Here is a 24,662-nt window from a genome sequence, read left to right as displayed (position 1 = left end):
AAAACCTGACAGAACTGAAAAGAGGAATAGGCAAATTCACAACTATAGTTGCAGACTTCAACACTCTTATCTCAACAACTGATAGACCGCTACACAGAAAATAGGCAGTATACAGAGGAACTCAACAATACCAACAACCAACATTATCTAATCAGCATTTATAGAACATTCTACCCAACACAAACAGTACATACAAAGAATACACAATCTTTTCAAGAATCCATAGAACATTTGCAAAGATAGACCATATCGTGAACCACAGAACAAACCTCAGCAAATTTAAGAACTCAAACTTACATAGACTATTCTCCAACCACAATGGGATCAAACTAGAAACCAAAAACAAGAGACCACAAAAATCTCCAAATACTTGAAACACTGCCAGACACCATCTCAAAAAACATTTTTTAAAAGAATTAAATACTTAGATGTCAATCTGACAAAACATGTATAAGACTGCATGCTAAAACTGTACAATGTTAATTAGAGAAATAAAAGATGATCTAATTAAATGAAGAGACAGATTTATGAATTGGAAGACTCAAAGATGTCAGTTCTCCCCAAACTGATATATAATTTTAATGCAATCTCTACCAAAATCCTAGCAAGATGTTTTGTAGATATGGGCAAAATTATTCCAAAATTTACATGGAGAGGCAAAGCTAAAACTAATTTGAAAAGTGAGCCAGGTGTGGTGGCTCACACCTGTAATCTTAGCACCTTGGGAAGATTGCTTGAGGCCAGGAGTTCAAAACCAGCCTGGGCAACACAGCAAAAGCCCATCTCTATAAAAAAAATTTTTTTTAATTAGCCAGCCAAAGTGGCATGCTCCTGTAGTCCTAGCTACCCAGGAGGCTGAGGTGGGAGGATCACTCAAGCCCAGGAGTTCAAGGTTCCAGTCCAGACAACAGAGTAAGACCCTGTCTCTTTGGGAGAAAAAGTAGAAAAAAAAAAAAAAAGCAAAGAAAAGAAAAATGAGAAATAAAAAGAGGAATCAGTTTACTCAACTTCAATACTTGTTATATAGTTGCAATAATCAATAGTGTGTGGTATTAGTGGAGGGATAGACATAGATCAATGGAACCCAATAAAGAAACCAGAAATAGACCCACACAAATAAGTCCAACTGATTTTTGACAAAGGTGAAAAAGCAATTAAATGTGTGAAAGTCTTTTCAAAAAATAGTGGAAAAATTAGATATAAATAGGCAAAAAAAAAAAAAAAGAATGAATTTCAACCTACATCTCACCCCTTATACAAAATTAACTCAAAATGAATCACAGGCTTAAATGTAAAACTACAAAACTTTTAGAAAATAGGAGAAAAGTTTTGAGATCTAAAGCTGGGCAAATAATTCTTAGACTTAATACCAAAAGCATAGTCCATAAAAGGGAAAATTGAAAACCTGGACATCATAATAACTAAAAACTTTTGTTCTGTGAAATATCCATGTTATGAGGATAAAAAGACAAGGTACAGATTGGAGGAAAATATTTACAAACCACATATCCTACAAAGGACTAGTATCTAGAATACACAATGGGCTCTCAAAGTTTAATAGTAAAAGAAACAGCTCAGTTAGAAAATGGGCAAAAAGACATGAAGAGACATTTCAAAGATTTTACATAAATGGCAACTAAGCACATAAAAAATATTTAATGTAACTAGGCATTAGAGTAATAAGAATTAAAACCACAGTGAAATATCACTACACAGCCATCAGAAAGGCTAAAATGAAAACCAGTGACAACACCAAAGGCTGGTGAGGATGCGAAGAAACTGGATCACTCATACATTGCTGCAGGAATGTCAAGTGGTCCAGCTGCTCTGGAACAGCAGTTTAGCAGTTCCTTAAAAAATTAATCACGTAACCTAGCATGTTGCAATTCCTGGGTATTTATCTCAGAGAAATGAAAACTTATGTTCATACAAAAACCCGTACACAAATGTTTATAGTAGTTTTATTCATAATAGCCCCAAACTGGAAACAATCCAAATGTCTTTCAACAGGTAAATAATTAAAAAGTTGTGGTACATCCATATCATGGAATACTATTTAATGATTTTGAAAAAGGAAATAACTATTGATGCACATAACTACTTGGATGATTCTCCAAGGACCTGTGCTGAGTGAAAAGGGTCAGTCTCCAAAGGTTATGTACTGTATGATTCTATTTATATAACACTCTTGAAATGATGACATGGTAGAAATGGGGGAACAGATGAATGGGTGCCAGGGGTTACGGAGGGGACAGGCAGGAGGGAAATGGATGTGGCTATAAAAGGACAACATAAGGGATCCATGTCGTGGAAGAAATATTTGTGTCATGACACAATGTCAATTGATATTGTGACTTTAGCATAGTTTTGTAAGATATTACCATTGGGGAAATGGGTAAAGGGTACGCTGGGATATCTCTGTATTATTTCTTACAACTTCATGTGCATCTACAGTTATCTCAGATAAAAAAATTTTGTTAAACAGCTAGAGAAATTATTAACTTGTCTAAGATGACACTTTCACTTCTTTTCAAAAACCCTGAAATTCAGTGTGTTTTAGTGATTAATAAAGTTTTATTAGATTTGTAAATATTTTCAAATAAGTAACACTAGTTACTTGCAGTCTCTGTATCACTTGAATGTACTTTGCCTTTACATATAAAAAGAAAATTTCTGATTTAATTCCAAATTATATTTAAAAAGATAGTTTCTATAAAATACCAATATATATCAGTAGAAAATTAAGCATGCTGATAATTTTCTACTTACAAATTGGGTTAGTGGCTGGGCTACAGTTGCTAAGGACAAACTGATAGTGAATTCACTGCTTTTAAATTGAATACATATTTGTGTATTACAATACATATATGTAATATACAAATATACATATTCATACATATAAATACATGTGCATATACACTCATATATATGATGTTCACACTAGTATGCAGTAAAAAAATGACAATTTTTCTAAGGCTCCTCTTTTTTGTTAAATGAATGAAAGCTAGAGAGAGGTGGCATTAGCTCTCTGTGACTGAGAAGGGCTAACAGGGGTTATCCTGTACCTGAAATTGATCACTCAGTTAGGACTGTGGTCCTCAGTTTATACATCATCAAGCCACAAAGCGCAGGATTAGCAAATATAACACTATAATTCTGATAGAATTTTTTGTTCAATGATTGAAAAAATATCCTCCTCCACCATAAAGTCTTTGAAATGCACCTTATTCCAAATCTAAGGTAGGAATAATATTTAGCATCAGGAAGCTACAAATCAGTCTCCTGGCTTCTTGATCTCTTACTTTATATTACATATAGAACATGTATGCCCCCTCTGTGATACCACATCTAACAAGCAAAACTGTCATGGCAAGCACACTAATATTAAGATTTTTATTTCAAGTGTTGTCAGGTGAACTTCTCTCCTATTTCTAGGTATTCCTATTATCTGTCTCCATGTTCCCAATTTTTGGTAATTACACACTTTTTCCTACAGCCTTTAATTCTCTGCATCTTGAGTCTTGCTCATTCTTATATCTAATACTAAAATTTAAATTTTATATAACTAAATATTGGTGCTAATAATGTGAAGTGAATTTTAAAAAAAATATATTCATATTCCTGCATTGACAGACCCAGATAAAGAGGTAATTATCATGTTAGATAAAAGAGATTTCTGGAGTATAGACAGATACTAGACAACTGATTATTAATAGGTATACATGAAAAAATTATTCTAACTCCATTGAGTCTAGCACTAGTTAAGCAAAGTTGGACAGCTATCTATTCACTAAGACTCCTCAGAGCTATTAATATAATTATATGTAGGCTGAATCACTAATATAGACATATCATAGGATGCTGAGTTTCTTGAGTTTATTTGAACGCTCGCTTTTCACATCATACACTCCGGGTGTCACGAACTAAAGGTTTATTTCAGAAGCAGTGACTAACAATGAAAAGTTGCCTCACCTACTTCACGAACTCTGCTCAGTAGAACTGTGTACCAGAATAACAAGAATGATCAGATGAGCACAAAATCAAGACACACTGAAGTTAAGAATTCAAAAATTAGGTTCTTCTGAAAAATGTGGCTGTCAAAATAACAGGATATAAAGTTTCAGAATGTGTGGTTATCGGATGACACAAATTTCCAAGAATCAAGTGAAAGCACACTTTCCCAGGAGGTCCAGAGAACAGATGAAACCAGAATCATTTACAGCACGGTTCCTTGACAACAGAGGGCTCTACAGAATCGGTGTGAAAACTAGCACAAACTTGTCACGCTTTCCTCTTAATTCACTTTGTCTCCCATTCGAGCCACATTTAATCACCAGCAAAAGCCATTTGGATGAAAGTTCTCCATACATACCCAAGGCGATATTATCTGTGGGCCACTGAAGAGTGATGAAAGTAAGGGTGGAAATTAACCAGAGTAGAAATCAACATAATTATACTTGAAAGAGGGGCTTATCATGGTTCATTGGAATATCACGAAAATCAGAAATTTTGAAATTGAATTTTAATGATAATTAGGAAAAAATAATAATTGTTGGTAAATTTGCCAAGTCAATTCAACACCAAAAGGGAAGCCTGCTCAACAAATGCTGCTGGAACAACTGCATAAATTTTGGGAAAACAAACAAACTTAGCTTATGATAATGGAAAGTCTCAAGCAAACATCGCTCCTACCACCATCACAATGAAAACAAGCTTGATAGAGTCAAGATTATAAATTTTAAGACCCCATTAGAGAATTAAAACCATTAAGAAACACAAATGAACTGAAACTCAGGAACTAATGAACACTTCCTTCTACCCGCTCACCACACACACTTGGCCAACAAAGGAAGAAAGAGACTCACAACTGACTTCTTTCTGGATAGGACAACTGATAAAAAGAAAACTGCCATTGACAGGAGTTAAGAGAAGCCAGAGAAACTTTTGTAAAAAGTTTAAAGATTTCGTATGCTGGTCTGTTTGTTTAGACTCCCTAAGTAGCTCCAGCTACCCACCTGCCAACTTTTTGCCACAGCCCTTCACTGAATCTTCACCTGGGAAGTAATGGGTCAGAAAAAGAGATAATCTGCCTAAAGTGTGGGAGCAGCAGGAACTACTGAAAGCTAAAGGCAGGGCACAGGAACCTCCTGAAGTACTCTGAGCTTCCAATAAGTACTAGGTGGGAACCGCTGACCGCCAGGGAAAAATCACAGAGAGCAGAGAGAAAATTACCCCGAGGAGCCTATGCACAGGGCTTCCTAAAGTGGGTACGAAAGAACTGAGGCACACACGCACTGGACACCTTCACTGAATATACTGCTGTAGCCTCTCATGCTGTGGGCAGGGCAGCAAGAACTGCACTAAGCCACAGAGAAGCTGGGAGTGGGACTAGGGAAAAGAGAGAATCCCCAGTAACTGAAAACACTATCAGCTATTCTTGTAAAGCAGAGCATGTGAGGTCTCTCACGTTTCCAAACACTGGCAGTTGGGATAATGCAAAGGAAATCTCCAGGGCTTCTGTGGTGCTCAGGTTCCAAGCCCTGATGAAGGGAATGTCCTAATCGTGGCCTAAAAGTCACTTGAAGCTTCCAGTTGCAGGAAAGATGGAGCAAGCACACTCCAGCTAGTCTCTCCTGCAGCACACAAATGTAAATCCCAGACAGAAGGCACACAACAGCATCTAAGGACTCTGAAAAGTGAACAGTAGCAGATATGTTAGCAAAGGAAACTAGAAATACTCACTACTGACTAAACCAGCAGTGAGTTTACCATTTTTCCTCCTCTGGTATCACCTTGCCTGTACTCAAAGATAGCCAAAGAGCCAGACTGGCCTTGGGTAGTGTACACATGAAACAAATCCAGGCAGTACCGTGAATACTGTGGAAAGTGAACTGACATTAGAACCACAGCCCACAGAAGACAGGTCAGAATTTGAGCACTGAACCTAAACCTGGTCAATTGCCAACTAAAACAAAACAAACAAATCAACATTCTCTTTTGGATCAAACAAGACCAAGAACATCATGACACAATATTCAAAATGTCCAGAACACAGTTGAAAATGACTCAACATACGAAGAACTGGGAAAATCTCAACTCATGAGAAAAAATACAAACAAATAATAACCCCTAGATGACACAGACGTTAGAAGATTTTTTAAAAAACAAGACTTTAAAAAAGAAATTATAACCATTCTTTTAAAAAGAAAAACAAACTTGGAATGTGTGGAAAAGCAGAATGCTTCAGCAAAGATAGAAGACACAAGGAAGAAACAAAGAATACTGTTAAAACTGGAAAATAGAAAAAACAAAATAAAATAGTCACTGAATTGATTCCACAGTAGAATGGAAATAACCAAGAATTGATGAATGGGAAAATATATCAGTAGGAATTATTCACTCTGTTCAAAAGAGAAAAAAAGAAGGACAATAACAAAAGTTCTAGCATTCATACCACCAGAGTCTCAGAAAGACAGAAGAAAAAGCGTGGTGCAAACATACATACATTTGAAGAGATAATTTGGTGAAAGACAAACTCACCAATTCAAGAAGTTCAGTGAAACCCAAAGAGGATAATTTCAAAGAAATCTATGCCCAAGCACATCATAGTCACATTGCAGGAAACCAAAAACAAAACAATAATAATAATCCTGAAAATTGCCAAAGAAAAAATTGAGGAACAACAATTCTAATAGAGACTGTGTATTTTTCATTAGAAATCATGGAAACGAGAAGGAAGTGGAACATTTTTGAAGTTCTGAAGGGAAGGAACTACCAAGAAATATTTAGAAAATAAAATCTGTAACAAGTTTCATTTCACTAGCATCAAAAAGTAGAAAAAAAATAAGATTAAATTTAAAAATAAGATGTCCAGGAGCTCTACATTGACAACTATAATAAAATAATGCTGAGAGATAGTAAGGAAGGTCTAAATAAATGGAGATTTACAACATGTTTAAGGATTAAAAGATTCAGTATTTTAAGATGTCACTTCTGCCCACATTGACGGAAAGATTCAATGCAACTATAAACAGTCACTGGAAGTACTGTGAGGAAATTGACAAGCTGATTCTAATATTGACATGGAAATTAAAGAGACTTAGAGTAGTGTAAATATCTTGGAAAAGAACAAAACTGAAAGAACTTATTTTAAATTTTATTACAAAATCACAATAGTCAAACAGTGTGGTATTTGCAAAGGACAGAGAAATAGATATAAAGGAGAAAAGTGAGAATTCAGATACAAACTTGTACACATAGAGGCAATTAATTTTCAATAAAGGCATCAAAGAAATCCAATAAAGTAAACTTATTTCAAACAATGATAGAACATGTGGGTATCTATATTTTTAAAAATAAATCTCTACCCTTAAAACACACATCATAGACAAAAAATTAAGCCCCAGTGGATCATGGACTGAAATATAAAATCCCAAACTATAAAGCTTGTAGAGGAAAACACAAAACATTATTTTTGTAAACATGGGGTAGACAAAAATTCTTAGAATACAGAAAGCACAAGTTTGTAAAAGAAAAATAAATAGAAATCCAACAGTAGACTGCTTCTTTTCATCAAAAGACATCATTATTTAAAATGAATAGACAAACCAAAGAATGAGAAAAAAATTACAACACATATTTGACAGGAGACTTGAATTCAGAATATATGAAGAACCCATGCAAATCAATAATTTAAGAAAAAAAGCAGTCGCCTCCCTCAAATAGGCAGAAGAACTTACCAGATATGTAAATGGACAATAAGTGGATGATAAGTGCTCAACATCTTTTATCATCACGGAAATGCAAATTAAACCACAATGAGATACCACTGCATATCAATTACATTGGCTAATATAAAAATGGACCATTTCAAATGTTGGCAAGGATATCAATCAACTAAATCTCTCATACATTGCTGCTGGTGGAAATGTAAAATATATTAATAACAGTTACTTTGAAAAACAAAACAGCTATTTCTTTTAAAGTTAAACATACACTTACCATAAGATCCTGCAATTCCACTCCTAGTTATTTATCAAAGAGAAATTAAAATATATGCCTAGAATAATGATTTGCACATTGTTCATAGTAGCTTAATTCATAATAGCTACTGGAAACCACTAAAATGTTATCAACAGGAGAACAAACAAAGGGTATGTATTTATACAATGAAATACTACTCAGCTACGTAAAGGAATGAACTACTTACTAACATATGTAACGACATGAATCTCAACAACATTATGCTGTGTGGAAGAATTAAGACACAAAAGAGCAGGTACTCTAGATTTCATTCATATGAAATCCAGTAACCAGCAAAACTATTAATAATTTAACAGATTCAATGCAATCTCTTTCAAAACTCCAGCTGACTTTTACTTTTTTGAAGAAATTAACAAGCTGACACTAAAATTCAGGTGGAAATGCAAAGGACTTAGAATAGCCAATAAATCTTGAAAAAAAAAAAAAGAACAAAGTTGGAGAAAGCACACTTCTCAATTCCAAAACTTAGTACATGGTACTTGTGTTACTTGATTACTACAGTAATCTACACAGTGTGATACTGACATAAGTACAGACATATAGATCAACGGAATAGAATTGAAAGTCCAGCCGTGAACCTTCAGATTCACGTCAACTGATTTTCAACAAGGGCTCCAGCACAATTCAATGGGGAAAAAATAGTCTTTTCAACAAATGGTGCTGGGATAAGTGGATAGCCACATGCAAAAGAATGAGCTTGAACCTCTTCCGCAAACCACACACAAAATATAACTCAAAATAGACCACAGACCTAAATAAATGTAAGGGCTAAAACCATAAAACTCTTACAGGAAAATCTTTGTGACCCTGGGTTAGGCAAAGACTTCTTAGATATGATACCACAAGTAAAAGTGACAAAAGAAAAGAATCAGGGTTCTTCAAAATTAAAACCATTCATGTTTTAAAGGACACTAGCAAGAAAAGTGAAAAGAATACCTAAAAAATGGAAGAAACTATTTGAAAATCATATATCTCTTAAAGGACTGATATGTCCACAGAAAGAAATTTTATAAGAAATTCATAGTGGCCTTATTCATAGTAGGCCAAATTGGAAAAAATTCAAATATCTGCCAAAAGGAAAATGGATAAACAAATTGTGGTATATTCATACATTAAATACTACTGAGCTATTTTTAAGAAAACAAACGACAGTAGTCCCCCTGATCCACAGGGGATGTGTTTCAAGAGTCCCAGTAGATGCCTAAAATCACAGATAGTTCCAAACCCTATGAATACTATATTTTTTATATATGTATATGTACCTATGATAACGTTTAATTTATAAATTAGACACAGTAAGAGATTAACAGTAATAGAACAATTATAACACTATACTCTAATAAAAGTAAAATAAGGTTCCTTGAACACAAGCACTGTGATACTGTGATAATTGATCTGATAACTTATCGGGCTACTAAGTGACTAACAGACGGTACCATCTGTAGCATGGATCCACTGGACAAAGGGATGATTCACGTCCCAGGACAGGGTGGGGCTGCAAGGTATTTCATCATGCTATTCAGCATGGCACACAATTTATAACTTATGAACTGTTTATTTCTGGAATTTTCCATGTAATATTTTCAGACCACAATTGACTGCGGGTAACTAAAATTGGAGAGAGCAAAACCATGGATAAAAGGGGACTGACTACTAAGACACACAAAACATAGATGAATCTCAAAAACATGTTGAAGTAAAGAAGCCAGACACAGATAACATTTACATAAAGTTCAAGAACAGACAAAACTAATGCCTGAATTATATAAAGTATATCAATGGTTGTTTAGGCAGAGGTTAGGGTATGTGACTGATAAGAGTTAAAAGGAAACTATGGTTGTTTAGGCAGAGGTTAGGGTATGTGACTGATAAGAGTTAAAAGGAAACTATCTGTGGTGATAAAAATATTCTATAACCTGAATCCAGGTGTTGGTTTCACAAGTCAACCTAAATTCATCAAATTGGACAACTAAGACATGTGCATTTCACCATATGTAAATTTTACTTCAATTTTTTAAAGTACAAGGAAGGGAAAGGAAAGTGTCATGTTTCATGGTGTCTTACTCCTCCCTTGCCACATTTCACATACAAAACAGACATAGAAGGCCATTCCAGCCACCAAGGAGACATGAGACTCTGTGCTTAAGAAAGTTGTCTTCTAGAACTTCTCCCTCTGCTGGGCCAGTAGTTCACGCCTGTAGTCCCAGCTACTCAGGAGGCTGAGACAGGAGGATGGCTTGAGGCCAGTTCAGGACTAGCCTGGGCAATGAAGCAAGACTCTATCTCTAAAATTTTTTTTTTTTTAATTAGCCAGGTGTGGTGCTGTATACCTATAGTCCTAGAATGTGAGACAGGAGGATCACTTGAGGCCAGGAGTTTGAGGTTGGGTTGCAGTGAGCTATGATCACACCACTGCACTCTAGCCTGAGTGACAGAGCAAGACCTAGTCTCTTTAAAAAAAAAAAAAAAAAGGACAGGACTCCTACCTTGTTTGAGCAAATCTGAATAAAATTTTCACATTTCCTGGTCTCTGTCTCCAGTATCTGACTTTGAATAAAAGAATGGTAGAAATTTACCTAAATCTGAGTGTGAGTCAGTCCTAGGGGCAGCAAGGGTTTAACTAGAGGGGGGAGTTATTATATAGTAAGAATACTATCTTCGAGAATAATGTTTCTCCTTGAAAGAATCCTAGGGAAATCTAAAGATTCCAAACTGATTCAAATTTTCAAACATAGTTTAAAGTTGGACTAAATCAGCTATTAATACACAATCCACAGCATTATTCTGAAGATTTCTCTACAAATTCCTACAATTTTATCTCTTTACAACTATTTAATCTGTTGCAATAAAAAAGGGTGTTTAATTAATTAACTCCGTTTATGTAACCTTTTGCTCAACAGAAGTTATTGCTTTTCACAAGGTCAATTCTCTATCTTTTACCTTCACAGTTTATGACTCCAGTGTCAGGCTCAGACATGCCTTTGCTACGCTCCGATCATAAAAATAACATAGTTTCTAAAATTCTCCCTGGGCAAGCTCATATTTTCTTCTAATTTCTCCTATCTTCTCATCTAATGCTATTATGGTTTTATTTTTTTTTTAATTTCAACATTTTTATTGAAATTATCTTAACATTGTTAATGCTGAAATATTTTAAAAATTCAGAAGATATTTCAGAAAATGAGACATCATTTAACTTCATACAGATTTAATGGATTGTAAAACATTTCATGATATTTGCTCATCAAAAAATTAAATAAATGGATATTACTTAAGACCCTTCCCTCTCCAAAGTATCATCTTAAATTTGATGTGTGTTATTACTATGTGTATTAAATGTTTTTCCACTGTTATGTTTATGACATTTGTCCATGTTCATACATGCAGATCTAGTTTATTTTCACTGCTGCACATTATTTCACTGTTTGAAGAAATCAGTTTATTCATCTGTTTTCCCAAAGGGCCTTGAGATTGTTTTGACATTTCCATTATTAGAAATAGAGCTAAAGTGTATATCTTTACACGAGCCACCTAGTGTATATGGTAGAGATTCTGTAGGCTATAAACATACAAGTGGAATTGCCAGGTCATGGGCTATTTCAGCTTCATCTTTACTAGGCAACTCCCACCAACAATGTAGAAGAAATCCAATCTCTACTAGTCCTTGCCTATTGGCGTTTTTGGACTTTAAAAATTTTTCCAAATAGATTGGCATGGGATTCTATCTCAGTGATGTTGTAATTTATAATCTACACTTTTCTGAACAAGAAATTTCCACTGTTTATTGGTCATAACACTTTCCTATCAGCTTGCCTTGGGAATCTCTTACATCAGTCAGCAGGTTACTTTCCCACTTTGTCAAAGATTTTTTTTTAAGCAAAAGTTTTTAATTCTAATGTATTCAGATTTATCAGTCTTTCCCATTATGGCTTATATTAATACATTTTGTCTTCTTTTTAAACAAAATCCTTATTTCAATATTATGATATCGCTTATGTTAACTTCTACTTTTGTCCATGGTATTTGGTAGCAATGAAATAACATTTACTCCATACATTGTTACAGCAGCCTTTTAAAATCATCCATTTTTTCTCCCTAAATTGTAATTCTATTTACTTACATATTCCTATATATACATATATGAGTGTATTTCAAGGTTTTCCACTTTGTTTTCTGGGTTATCTGAATATCTTTGCCCCAATATCACACTATTTATTTTCTTTAGCTTTAAAGTAAATCTTTATGTGTGGTAGGACACAATGTCCCATTGTTAACTTTCTCTAAAATCATGTCATATATACTTAAACCTGTTCTCTTGCTAAGTGCTATGAAAACCCTGTTGGAATTCTAATTGGAATTACATTGAATGCATAAGTCACTGGGGGGTAAGTTGTGATAGATTTACAGTACTGAGTCTTCCCTTCCAGGAATATATCATATCTTTCCTTTTATACCCTTTAATAATTTTTCCATCAATCTCATACATTTCTTTTTAGATTTATTCCCATAAGCATTTTATACTATTTTAAATGTATTTTAAAGCTGTGCTTTCTAAGGGCTGATGATCGATATGTAGGAATTCTATTGATTTTTGAATGTTCATTTTACATCCAGTAATCTTCTAAAAGTTTATCTAAAGATTCTCTCAGATTTTTCTAGTTAGATAATCATTATTTGCAAATAATACAAACTGTGCTCTTTCCCCCAGTTCTTACATATACCACTTACTTATCTTGTTGTGCTAGTTAGGACCAGAGGTACAATGATGAATAGAAGCAGTTACAGAAGTAATCCTAGTCTGGTAACGGGTTTTAAAAGGAATGCTTCTAACGTTTCATCATTAAGTCTAATGTTTACTGAGGATTTTCAATGGGCATCCTTTATCAATTTAAGGAAATTCCCTTTTTTCTTGACTGACTAAATTTTTAAAACAATTATTATAAACTAGTATTAAATTTTATCAAATGTCTTATTCTATGTCTATTGAAATTTTTCCTCCTTTAATCTATTACTGTTGTCAATTATATTAATGACTTTCCTAATGTTAAGAAGTCATTGCATTCCTGGAATAAGTATCACTTTAAACAAGCCTTATAAAATTGAGTTGGCACCCAGTGACCAGATCTTGATTTCAGATACCCTTGTCCATTGACAGGAACCAGGCCTCCTTGGAGAAATGGCTGATTCTAAGACAGAGGTAAGAAATATACAAGATAAGCCTGAAGCATCTTATAATGCCAGAAAGTAAGAAAATGCTAAGGGGAAAAAAAAAGAAAGAAACAACAACAACAAAAACAATGATGAGAGCATGTCAGGAAGACCCAAGGAGCCAATAAAAGACCTCCTAATGGCCAAGCTGGAATAATTTGAGCAAAAAAATAAAGTAGTGCCGGGTTACAACCCAAAGTATAAAATAAATATCAGTGTATTCATACAGATATAAATACAGATATAAATAAATGATTGAATAAATGAGGAAGAAACAAATGTCTCATACAGAAAAATTCAAAATAAAATAATTTATATAGATAAGCCACACTCAATGAGGTAGAACTAACTCCCCACTCCATAAGCGTGGGCTGCACGTAGTGCCTTTCTTTCAAAAACTTACCTCAGCCAAGTGATCAAAGTTCATATCAACAGTGTTCAGTCATGTTGATAATACATACTTTTGATATTTTGTGATTTAAAAAATGGCATTTCAACTCATGACCTAACTCCCCAAAATACACCTAAATATAATCATGAGGAAAAAAAATCAGAAAAATCCCAATGAAACAAATGCCATAAAAACCTATCCAGTACTTCTCAAAACTGTCAATGTCATCAAAAACAAGAAAAGTCTGGGAAACCATGAAAACCAAGAGGAGCTTAAGGAGATATGACAAGTAACTGTAATGTATATCTTGGATGAGATCCTGGAGCAGGAAAAGGACATTAAGCAAAACTATGGAAATCTGAATGAAGTGTAGATTTCATTAATAATAATAATGTATTAATATTAGTTCATTTATTATGACGAATGTGACATACTAATGTGAGGTACTAACACTAGGGGAAAATGGGTATGGGACATATGGAACACTACACTATCTTTGTAATTTTTCTGTAATAAAAGATTTATTTTTTAAAAAGTAAATTGTGAATTTCTCTCATTTTCTATGTTTGGGACCAGTTTGCATAGCAGCACTTTCAATGGAAAAGTATAAGCAGTCCAGTAATTGACCCAGGTTGATATGGGCATTTGGAATATGATAAAGGTAATAGTAAAGGTTACACTGTTCAATAAATATTATTGGAAAATTAGCTACCAATTTGGGAAAAAAATTCTGAACCCTACCCTCTTGCCAAATCAATTCCACTTAAAATCTGCAAAGGTTTGCATATAAAAATAAAGGCACAATAATTCTAGAAGATAATGAGAATGAATATCTTTATACATTTGAGGTAGGATGGACCTTTTTTACACATAACAACATTTAAGACAACATTGAAGTCTTACGGGCATAACAGATCTTGCAGTAAACTGAGCCAGTGATATGAAGCACAAGCTGAAACACTCTCCCAGTAAGAGAAGCATAATCTGAGAGAGCTTGCAAAAAATAACTAAAGGTAAGCATGAAAAACAATGGAGACAGTTATATCCTGGAAGAAAAAATTAAGAACAAAGAAAACAAATGTAAAACATGTAGTTTGCTGAAACAAAGTTTCCCAAAATAAAGATCTAAGTTAACAGAACAAAAAAGCAGAGAGAATTGAAGAAAACCAGTCAAGCAAAATGTCCAAGGTAACACAGCTAACTTCTGGTGGAGATGGCTTTAAAGCCAGAGCAGCCCACTTTCAAGCTCATGTTCTTTCTACTTCCGTATATATGCTCAATTAGCCATTAAAAAGTTATCTCTCTACATGAAATATGGTTCCTTGCACTGGACCTTAGATCAGAAAAGGGACATTAGTGAAAAAACTAGTGAAATTCTAATAAAGTCTAGAATTTAGTTAAGAGTAACATACCAATGTTAATCTCTTAGTTTTTATGATTACACCATAGTTACAGAAGATATTAATGCCAAGGGGAATTAGGTGAATGGTAGGCAGGTGTACAACTTTTCTGTAAATCTAAAACTATTCCAAAATAAAAAGTTTATTAAATGAAATAAATCTCTCAAAAGGGTACCTTGAGTACTATCCTCAAACTCGCAAGTATAGAGATTCATTACATAAAACAAAATTTTAAAAAGGGCATGCCTTGCATTGAAGATTCTAACAGGCTTGCTGATGACTTTAAAAATTAATATCTGTTTCAATTTGATTACACAGTTTTTTTTGAAAAGACTGCTTACCTAATTTCTTCCAGATCATTTTTCCTTTCATGTGGGTAAAAATATAGAAAACTGTAAACAGTAATTTCTAAAAACGTAAGTAATCTGGTTGTGATGAACTGCTTTCCATTTCTGCTACAGATGTGACAAAAGTTCTTTAAAAAATTTTGTAACAGCAAGAATTAAATTTAAAGGATTAATGTAGCTGCCTGATTTTAGGAGCTGTTAGATACTGAAAGAATCAGGACTCCAGAAATAAATGAATTCTAGGAGAAAAGCTGGAGCATATCATTAAGTAGAAAACTCAAAGGAGTTTGACTCTGTAAGAAAAGAAGAAGAAAAAATTATTTAAAAATAAGGAGAAAAAATAAAGGAAACTAATAGAAATCAGGGCTTACAGTGTCTCTAAAAAATGAGATGTGATAAACCATGGAATGGGAGGGGAGATGACAGCAATGTGAATAATACTAAGTCCAATCACATCACTGTCTTGCTGTGGTTCCCATCACTTAGAGCACAAGCCAGAGACCCATGGGGACCTTGATGGCCTCCACCACATCTGACCTTCCCTTCTCCTTCTCACCCTGGCCCTCACGCCCCTCCAGCCTGCCCAGTCTCCAGGCAGTTCCTCAGGCACCCCAGCCTTTGCAGGTGCTAATCTCCCTGTGGGAATGTCCCTCTCCCAGACATTTCTGTGGTAAACCTCCTTAATCTCCTTCAAGTTTTACTCAGATATTAACTTTTCAGTGATGTTCTACTATAGACATTCTATTTAAAATGGTGAGCCCCTAGAACTCCCAAACTCCCCTAACCTGCCATTTTCTCATAGCTGCTTCCATCATCTAACATTTTCGTTATGTTGAATATCTGTCTCCCCAACCACTCGACTGTAAGCTCTTTTTGCCTGTTTTGTTCACTGGTATTTCCCCTGTGCCTAGAATAGTGCCGGGCACATAGTAAGTGCTCAATAAATATTTGTCAAAAATCAAATTTGTACAAAAATATAATTTTTCATTATCATCATTAAAATTAGAAAAATAAAACATTGATAACTTTTCCAAAGTCATTTTTTGAGCAATTGGGGTCATTCTGTTTTTTGCCTGTCCATGTTTTCTGGGTATTTTCTACACTGAACAATTACTTCTATAATGTTTTAAAAGAAAGTTTTGTTTTTCTAAAAGACCAGACAGCTGTCAGAGATCATTTCAACACAAGCACATTCAGTATGAGAGTCAGGAAGAATGAAAGTTTATTCTACCAAGGCCTGTTCTTCTTATGAGCATGAATAACAGATCGGCAAATGATGAACAGAACGATCCACTAAGTTAATAGAATCATATAATTCTAACCTCCTCATTTTAAAGATGAGTAAACGGAGACCTAGAAAAAAGTTAAGTCACTTCCTCACATTCAATTAGAATGTAGCTGATGACGTGGGGAACACAGAGCTAGTCCTAAGCAAAAGTCTGCAGCATTACAGAATGACCCAGCACATCAATATGCTGAAATGCAATGAGAAGTCCAGACTGGAAATGTTCAGTTCACCATCTGAGCAGACCTTTATTTTCTCCAACTTGTTTCTGTTTCATTGCTCAAAGATGCTTGTGAGTGGTTGCTTCATATTGTTTGAACATTCAAGATTCTCTCTGCAGTAAGATCACTCACCAAATAAACAGTGTGATCACCTTCCCTATGTGTTTTAGCATGCTCAATGACCACTGTACCTTCCAGATTCCATGCAACAGTCAGCCTCTTGTTCTAGCCCTCTATTTGTCCGGTTGAGAGAAGTGTGAGGCCAGCATATTTTACAAATTTCTTATTCATTTTAGTGGATGGACTGTCAATTAACTGTCATAAAATCAAATGGAAGCAGACTTCAGGGTCTAAAAGCGTGTGACTTATCTTTTAAAAAAAATCTCATTCTTTTGCTAAAAAACTGCACATGTACTATTGTTTCATACTAAGTAGGGGGAATAAAATAAATCTGGTATTGTATTTTCTTCTCAGAGACAGCAACAGCAGTTCTTCCACACACACGCATTCCCCAGGTCCCCAGACAGTCATCTCTGATGTTACAGTGGTACACGGGCAGACACTTTGGCAAAGACAGTCTATAAGATGAAGTTGCTATGGACCAAAACAACGGTATTGATTTTTAGTACAATTCAAAACACAAGGAAACATCAGTTTTCTAAATGGCACAAGTTGAAAAGGACAGGGAGAAACAGACTGCAAATAGTGGAAATAGGAAACGAATAAAAGACAATTACATTAGCAAACATCTTAGTGTTCTTTTAGATTGTCTGTTTTTTAAGTTCGAACAACTGAGAGGGCTGAATTATTAATACGTTGAATTGTCCTTATCTAAAAACCTTAGATGGATCACTTACAGACACTGTCTTCACAGCTGGAAGCCCAAGCATCCAAAAGACCCTAACGAAACAAAGCCATCTAACCGTCTGGATATCTGAACATCCTCTTTAAAGCTCAAATTGTTTTTCTTTTTTCAAATAACATCCCTTACTGTCTCTTTCTCAGCAAATGGCAGAGCTGCCTAAATTGCATTATAAATACATCATTTACCAAAATACTAAGTTTGCTGCAAGCAAATGTTTCCCTTAAACTTCCTTAATGAGATAAAATGACTTTCAAGTCAGAGCTCTCTAGATAGGAGGTTCCCAATGTGGACAGAACAGCCAGGACTTACCATGGCCCTCTCACTTGTTCTTTGGGCAACTTCTCGCTGCAGTCGGGCCACTGCCAACTTCTCCCTGGAGGAAAAAAAAAGCACATGATTAGCTGACCATTCTCAGGGCAGAGGCGACACTGGCTTGGCTGTGAAACATTCTTTCGAGGTCTCCAGAAGAACTCCTTTCTTGGTTTTAGCTCACTTCCTCCACTAAACTTTCTATAAATATTTAAAGTGATTCGTATGAGTGCATTGTTTTCATCAAGTGTCATGAAAGAGACATTTTTTGCCTTGGATTTTATAATAGCTAAGTAAATGTTAAAATGCTGAGTAAAAGCTTTAAGTTCATTCATGTGTATTACTTATAAATAAATTTTCCATGGCTAAAATATTTTAGATGTCCTTTCTGTATCAACTTTGCTTATACATTTTTAATTATTTTTATTTCTTTTGTTGCTCTATGCCATTAACGAATTTTAAAAAGCAAATAAAATGTAACTCCTTACTATTCTTAAAATATCAATAGAAAATCATTTGCAGGCTTGCTATGTAACAGGCATCATGCTAGGCATTGTACTTGTTCTCATTTCAGCCTGACAACAACCCCATCAGGTGGTTGGTTTTATTATGCCCATTTTATAGATGAAGCAGCTGAGGCTCAGAGAGGATAACACACTGAGCCCCCAGATAGTAATTTTAGGATCAAATTTTAGGTTTCCTTACTTTAAAGCCTAAATAAAAATTCCGCTTATTATTTCTCGGTCTCCAGGTTATATAAAAATATGAATTAAGAAAACATATTCTTCATTTTAATATTCTTTATTTAACAATGGGGTTCAGTTTTACATCCCTTATAATTGTAATTCTAATTTCACAAAAAATATATCCCATATTCACCAAAATTTTAAGAATACTTTAGCAAAATAATAGATACTTGCATTTTGGAAAGCTTTTCAACCATTCTTTAAATAGCTGATAGATGACACAGGGGTTAAGTGAACTCTTTCAGTAATCCCCAAATTTTAGTTTTAGCAAGGATTTCCCCTGAAATCATTCTAGTGCTATTAAGATGAGAAACTACGTGAGTGGTGTTTCATCCCTTAGTCTTCGCTCTGCATAGGATCAACTACGTGCAAACATAGACAAAGACGTGAGATCCTCAGACAAATAAGAGGGTTTCTTCCCCCGAAACTGCTTGGGTCTTTGAAAAGCCTATGACTGCCAAGAAGGCATGTGCTTTAGTGTGGCTAAGGCCCAGCAGTCTTTTAGTAAGAATAGTTCTCTCTGGTTACACATCCAAAGGCACAGACTAGAAGAAGAGAAACTAGAACCAAGAGACGTTCAAGGGACACAGGTTGTGGGAGCCTGGGGCAGGACCTGCATGTGCACCTGTTAGAAGAGGCAACAATGTAGCCAGGAGGGAGCCATAAAGAGAGGGGAGTCCTGTGCCTCCCTTTGAGGCAAGCAAGGCAGAGAGTCCTTGTGTGTTCTCTGACTTAACAGATGAAAGGAGCTCCGTAAGAAGAACAAATGACAAGAGCAAAGAATTAAAAGAGAAGGATATGACTGACTTCTGGTTTAATATGAAAATTACTGAAGGGTAGCTTCCCAAAATTTTAAAAAATTAAAAAGAAAATTAAACACATGAATTTATCTCTTCTCTCCCAAGAAACCATTAAAAATGAAGTAAAGGGATAACAATGGTAAATACTCATAAAGTCAAATAAAACAGGAGAAAAACATACCCAACACTCTATGACCCAGCAATTCTACTCTGCGGTATAAACCCAACAGAAAAGCAAATATATGTTCGCCAAAAGATATGTACTAGAATGTTCACAAAAGCACTTTTGTAATAACCTTACACTGAAAATGCACATACCAATTAACAATAAAATAGATAAATAAACTTCAGCATGGCCATCCATAGAAATACTATAAAGCACTGAGAAGGAATAATCTATACCTCATCACAACAATATACGGAATATCACAAACATGCTGTTGAGTAAGAGAAGTGAACGCAAAAAAGTACATACTTTATGTTCCATTTATATAAAGTGCAAATGCAGGCAAAACTCCTATGCAGTTCAATAAGACAGGAAATAAAAGAGACAAATATCAAAAAGGAAGAGTTAGAACTGTCTGTACTCACAGATGACACTAATTTTCTCCATAGAAAATCTTAAGGAATTTATTATACAACTAAGTGGATTTAGCAATCACAGGATAGAAGTCAATATACAAAAATCAATTGTATTTATATATACTAGCACAAAACAAATGAAAAATAAAATTTAAAAAGCACCTATTTACAATAGTGTCAAAAAACATACTATATCTAGGATATAAATTTAACAAAAGACTTGTAAGACTGCTATACTGAAAATTACAAAACACTGCTGAGAAGAATTGAAGGAGACTAACAGAAATATATACCACATTCATGGATTGGAAGGATTAATATTATTACACTGGCAAAATTTATACCAAATTAATCTATAAATTATTTTTCATTGGGATGTACAACTTCACATCCCAATGAAAGAAGAAGACCTGAGTAACAGAAAGCAAGGAATCCCATATAGAAGAGGAGAAAAGAAGGAGAAGTAGAGGAGAGGAGAAAAAGGAATGTATGTATGTACGGATGTAGTTTTTGGTAAAAAGAAGCCCCTGTACCACAGCTATGTAGGAGTTCAAAGAACAACCAAACCACACTGAAGCAAGAGGATCGGAGCCTCAGAAGGATGACATAAGGGAAAAAAAATTTGAACCAAAATAAATTACCTATGTGTTTGTAAATACTGAGAAGAGTTGCAGAGTTTTAGTTTGTTAAGAATCAGAGGTTGGAACATGAAAACCTAAGCCAATGACTGGAAGTGGCAATTATTAACTCTAGAATCAAAGCAAAGAAATGCAATTCTAGAATTCTACTAGACTCAGGTGTGAATGACATTTACTTTGTCTTATCACAAGTATTTAACCAAATTAACTTACAATTTAATTAAAAAATTGGAGAGAAGGAGAAGTGTGGAGCAACAGATGGTATAGAAGCACTAAATCCTTATCTTTCATAATAGGAAGACAATATACAATGTCTAAAAGTGATCAATCTAGGAATGTAAGTACAAGCATATTATTTAGATACAAGGATGGAAAACTCAGAAGACAGACATAGAAGAACAGAGAATGGTTGTATCAGGGCAGTAAGACCCAGAGGCAGGGAGGGAAAGGTGTAAGTCTGCTGAATCTTATCATTGCATTTGATTTCCAAACTGTGTACTTGTGTTACTTGGATTAAAAACTTCTCAAAAATACGTATTTTTAAAACAATAATTGGTTCACTTTCTTTTATTTTTATTAAAAACATTACATATTACTGTAAAGAAAGAGGACAGATTATTTAGCAACTGAAGATTCAGCATGAAGTGATTCATTGCCATGGTCCTGAGAAGAATATACTGAAAAGCTTTGGTAAACTAAGGCAAAATAAGAATTAACCATAAGCAATAAGGAGTCTTTGGACAAATTTTTTAAAGCATATACTACACACAGTTTACCATATTACCAAGATATTTTAAATTTAAAAGATGTTTTACTTTTTTCAATGAAATATAAGAGACACAGAAAAATTAAGACATAATAGCACAGCTTGATGAATAATCACAAAGTGAGCATGTCCATATTAGTACCACCTAAGCAAAAACTCATGAACATTACATGAACATTACCAGATAATATTTAGCTCATCTCCATAACACTTACTAAGGGCCACTTAAGGAGGAACAAAATAAATGTTTGTGACTTGTTGAATGAGGAATCAGGCACAGAATCTAATACCAACTTGCCTACTAGAATTTTTTTTTTAAAAAAGATAAAGTCTTGCTCTTGTCTCCCAGGCTGGAGTGCAATGGCATGATCAGAGCTCACACTGCAGCTTCGAACTCCTGGGCTCAAGCAATCCTTCTGCTTCAGCTTCCTGAGTAACAAAGGACTACAGCAATGCACCAATATGCAGGGATTATTTTTTTCTAATTTTTTGTAGAGATGGGGTCTTGCCATATTGCCCAGGCTGGTCTCAAACTCCTGGCCTCAAGCAATTCTCCTGCCATGGCCTCCCAAAGTGCTAGGATTATAGGCATGAGCCACCGTGCCCAGTCTAGAATTTCAAACACCATTTTGCATTTACATGGTATATAACACAGGTATATGCAAACACACAATGATTCCCACAGGGCACCTTCCGGTTCTAGTTGGCCCCAAAAGCTTTTTTATATACATTCTAAAATTACAAAAAGCACAGCTTCCACAGGATCCCAGGTAAGTATCAGAGTAAACTTCAACAATGTAAATTCCTATGAAAGAGTCCTGAATGATGGGATGGCAGAAAAATAGTTCTCAAATATGTGGGTCATAAGACCCCTTTGCATGTGGAAAAATTAAGGACCCCAGAGAGCTTCTGTTCATATGGGTTATATCTATTGATATTTACCACATAGAAATGAAACTGAGTTTTTAAAAATATTAATTCACTAAAAAGCCTATGCTAACATAAGTAAAATATTTTTATGAAAAAGTAATCCTATATTCAAAAACAAATTTCATAAGAAGAATGATGCTGCTTTAGAATTTTGAAAATATCTTTAATGCTTGGTTTAGTAGAAGACAGTTGGATTCTCATATCTGCTTCAGCATTCAATCTGTTATGATAGGACATGTCATGTAGCTTCTAGAAAACTCTACTCATGAAAGAAGATGAGTGAAAAAGGCGAATGTTCTAGTGTTATTACAAAAATAGTTTTGACCTTGAAGATACCTTGAAAGGGTCTTGGGGACACCCAGGGTCTCAGGACCAAACTTTGAGAACTTCAACTAGAAGACAGATACAGAACTAGGGATGGAAGAATGTTCTAGAAAATTGCCTTGAATCATCATTTCTGATTGCTGAATCTTCAGAGAAAGGTTTAATATAAATGCTAATGGCATGTTAATTTTTCACAAGAGTAGTTTAGCACAAAAGAGACATTTCTAGGAATAGAACAAGAGTCTATCTTATCACTATCATCGTACTAAATGATAAAAGAGTCTTAATACAGTATAAGGGAACATCACTATTTTATGCTTAAAAGAGATGGGCTTTATAACAACTATTCGAAATTGTCACAATGTATAGGTGCATGTCAGATCTTATTAATTCAATATAAAAGAAAACCTTAATGGCTTTTACCCATTACGTAGTTTTTCAAAGTGAAAATACTATATTAATAAATCGTGAAATTTCATGGACTGCCCACACATTATATTTTTAGGCATTCAATTAAGAAAAAAAACTGTGAATGAATCAACATGAAAGCGCCATCTCTAACGGGCAGCATGCTAGCCATTTGATTTGGTGAAAGAGAAAGTCAAGTACATAGAAACTAGAAACACCAGTTTTATTTCTGACCTAGTCCTATGTGAACAGAGTTTCAAACAGCCATGTGGCAATAGGTGATGCAAACATGGAGAACTGCAGAGTAGCCTGGTCACAGGAAAAACAATCCCCAACACTAGCCCTGCCCTCTACCCCTCCTCATCTACAGGTGGGAAAGGGTGCTTAAGTGCAGGCAAGTGGGAGCTCCCCTGGCTCAGAGTGGCTAGGTGGTAAAGGAGCAGAATTTGCAAGGACAGCAAATACAATTGTCTGTTTGGGACCAAGCTCTTTAATTGTTTTTAATTATTTATGCAGGAAATGCAACCTGTAATGTCATAGAGCAGTGACCCGACCCCTTAGGGTTCTAAGGAACAGTTCAGGGTCTTCTATGGAGTAAGCAGGCAAAGCCAACGGCAGCTAAGTCCACTACAACAAGAGCACTGCAATGCTGAGCTATTCTGTATATTAGGCTTCTGAATCATATTCCTTTTGAAAAGAGGGTTTCAAGGATAAAATAAAAAAAATTATTCTATCTTCTTTCTTTAGGTGCAATAATTTTCACAATCTAAATATTTCAAAAGTCCTTGTGTGTGCATTTTATGTGATCAGGAGTTTCTTTTTAAAGTAGAAATTGTATTTTATTTTTGTATGAAAAAGGTTGTCTTTATAAAAAACTAAGAAAGTGATAACGTGGTCAAACTCAGTGAAAGCATCTACAGTAAAATACTCAGGATTTCTAGATGTTAACATTTCTGGGATCAGATTATCAACTCAATCAAGATATTACCAATAAATGGCTCTTTCTTTTTAAAGTAATCTCATTTGCCCTTGGATTTAATAGTCCCTGGGAAACCATACCTTCCAATCTCCATGGTCCAAATACATGTGTGAACCAATTGGGGCTAGTATCTTTTTCATGCAAATTCAAAGTTCTTACAAACAGCTTTCTATGAAAAATAAAGAGTACTTGACTTGCCAGCTACCCGATGCAAATTAAATACACTCACATACACATACAGCCTTGCTCCAATTTAAAGGCCTTAGTTCATCTGCTGGAAACAGAAAACTATGCTTTTGCAATGCATCACTGTTTTGTTTTGTGCTCGCGGCAAAGCCAGTAGCTCATTATAAAGCGGGTATTGACTTTACGATTGCAAACCAAATGCCCAGAACTATTTTATCAAGAGCTATGGATCTT

At 34.8% G+C, this 24,662-nt stretch overlaps 1 protein-coding gene across 8 annotated transcripts in view; it reads right to left on the bottom strand.

Annotated features, from left to right (window-relative positions):
* The window catches only part of NCKAP5 (NCK associated protein 5), a 768,565-nt gene that overhangs the window by 466,115 nt on the left and 277,788 nt on the right, over positions 1–24,662 (bottom strand). For all 8 annotated transcript variants that reach the window (XM_045560321.1, XM_045560316.1, XM_045560320.1 and 5 more), the window contains one exon: positions 18,070–18,133. In XM_045560321.1, the coding sequence (XP_045416277.1) occupies positions 18,070–18,133 (64 nt within the window). The remainder of the gene's footprint in view (positions 1–18,069; positions 18,134–24,662) is intronic.

The sequence above is a fragment of the Lemur catta genome, chromosome 8 (assembly GCF_020740605.2).
Source record: "Lemur catta isolate mLemCat1 chromosome 8, mLemCat1.pri, whole genome shotgun sequence".
NCBI classification, from domain to species: domain Eukaryota; kingdom Metazoa; phylum Chordata; class Mammalia; order Primates; family Lemuridae; genus Lemur; species Lemur catta.
This window is presented reverse-complemented; position numbering and strand designations above follow the sequence as displayed.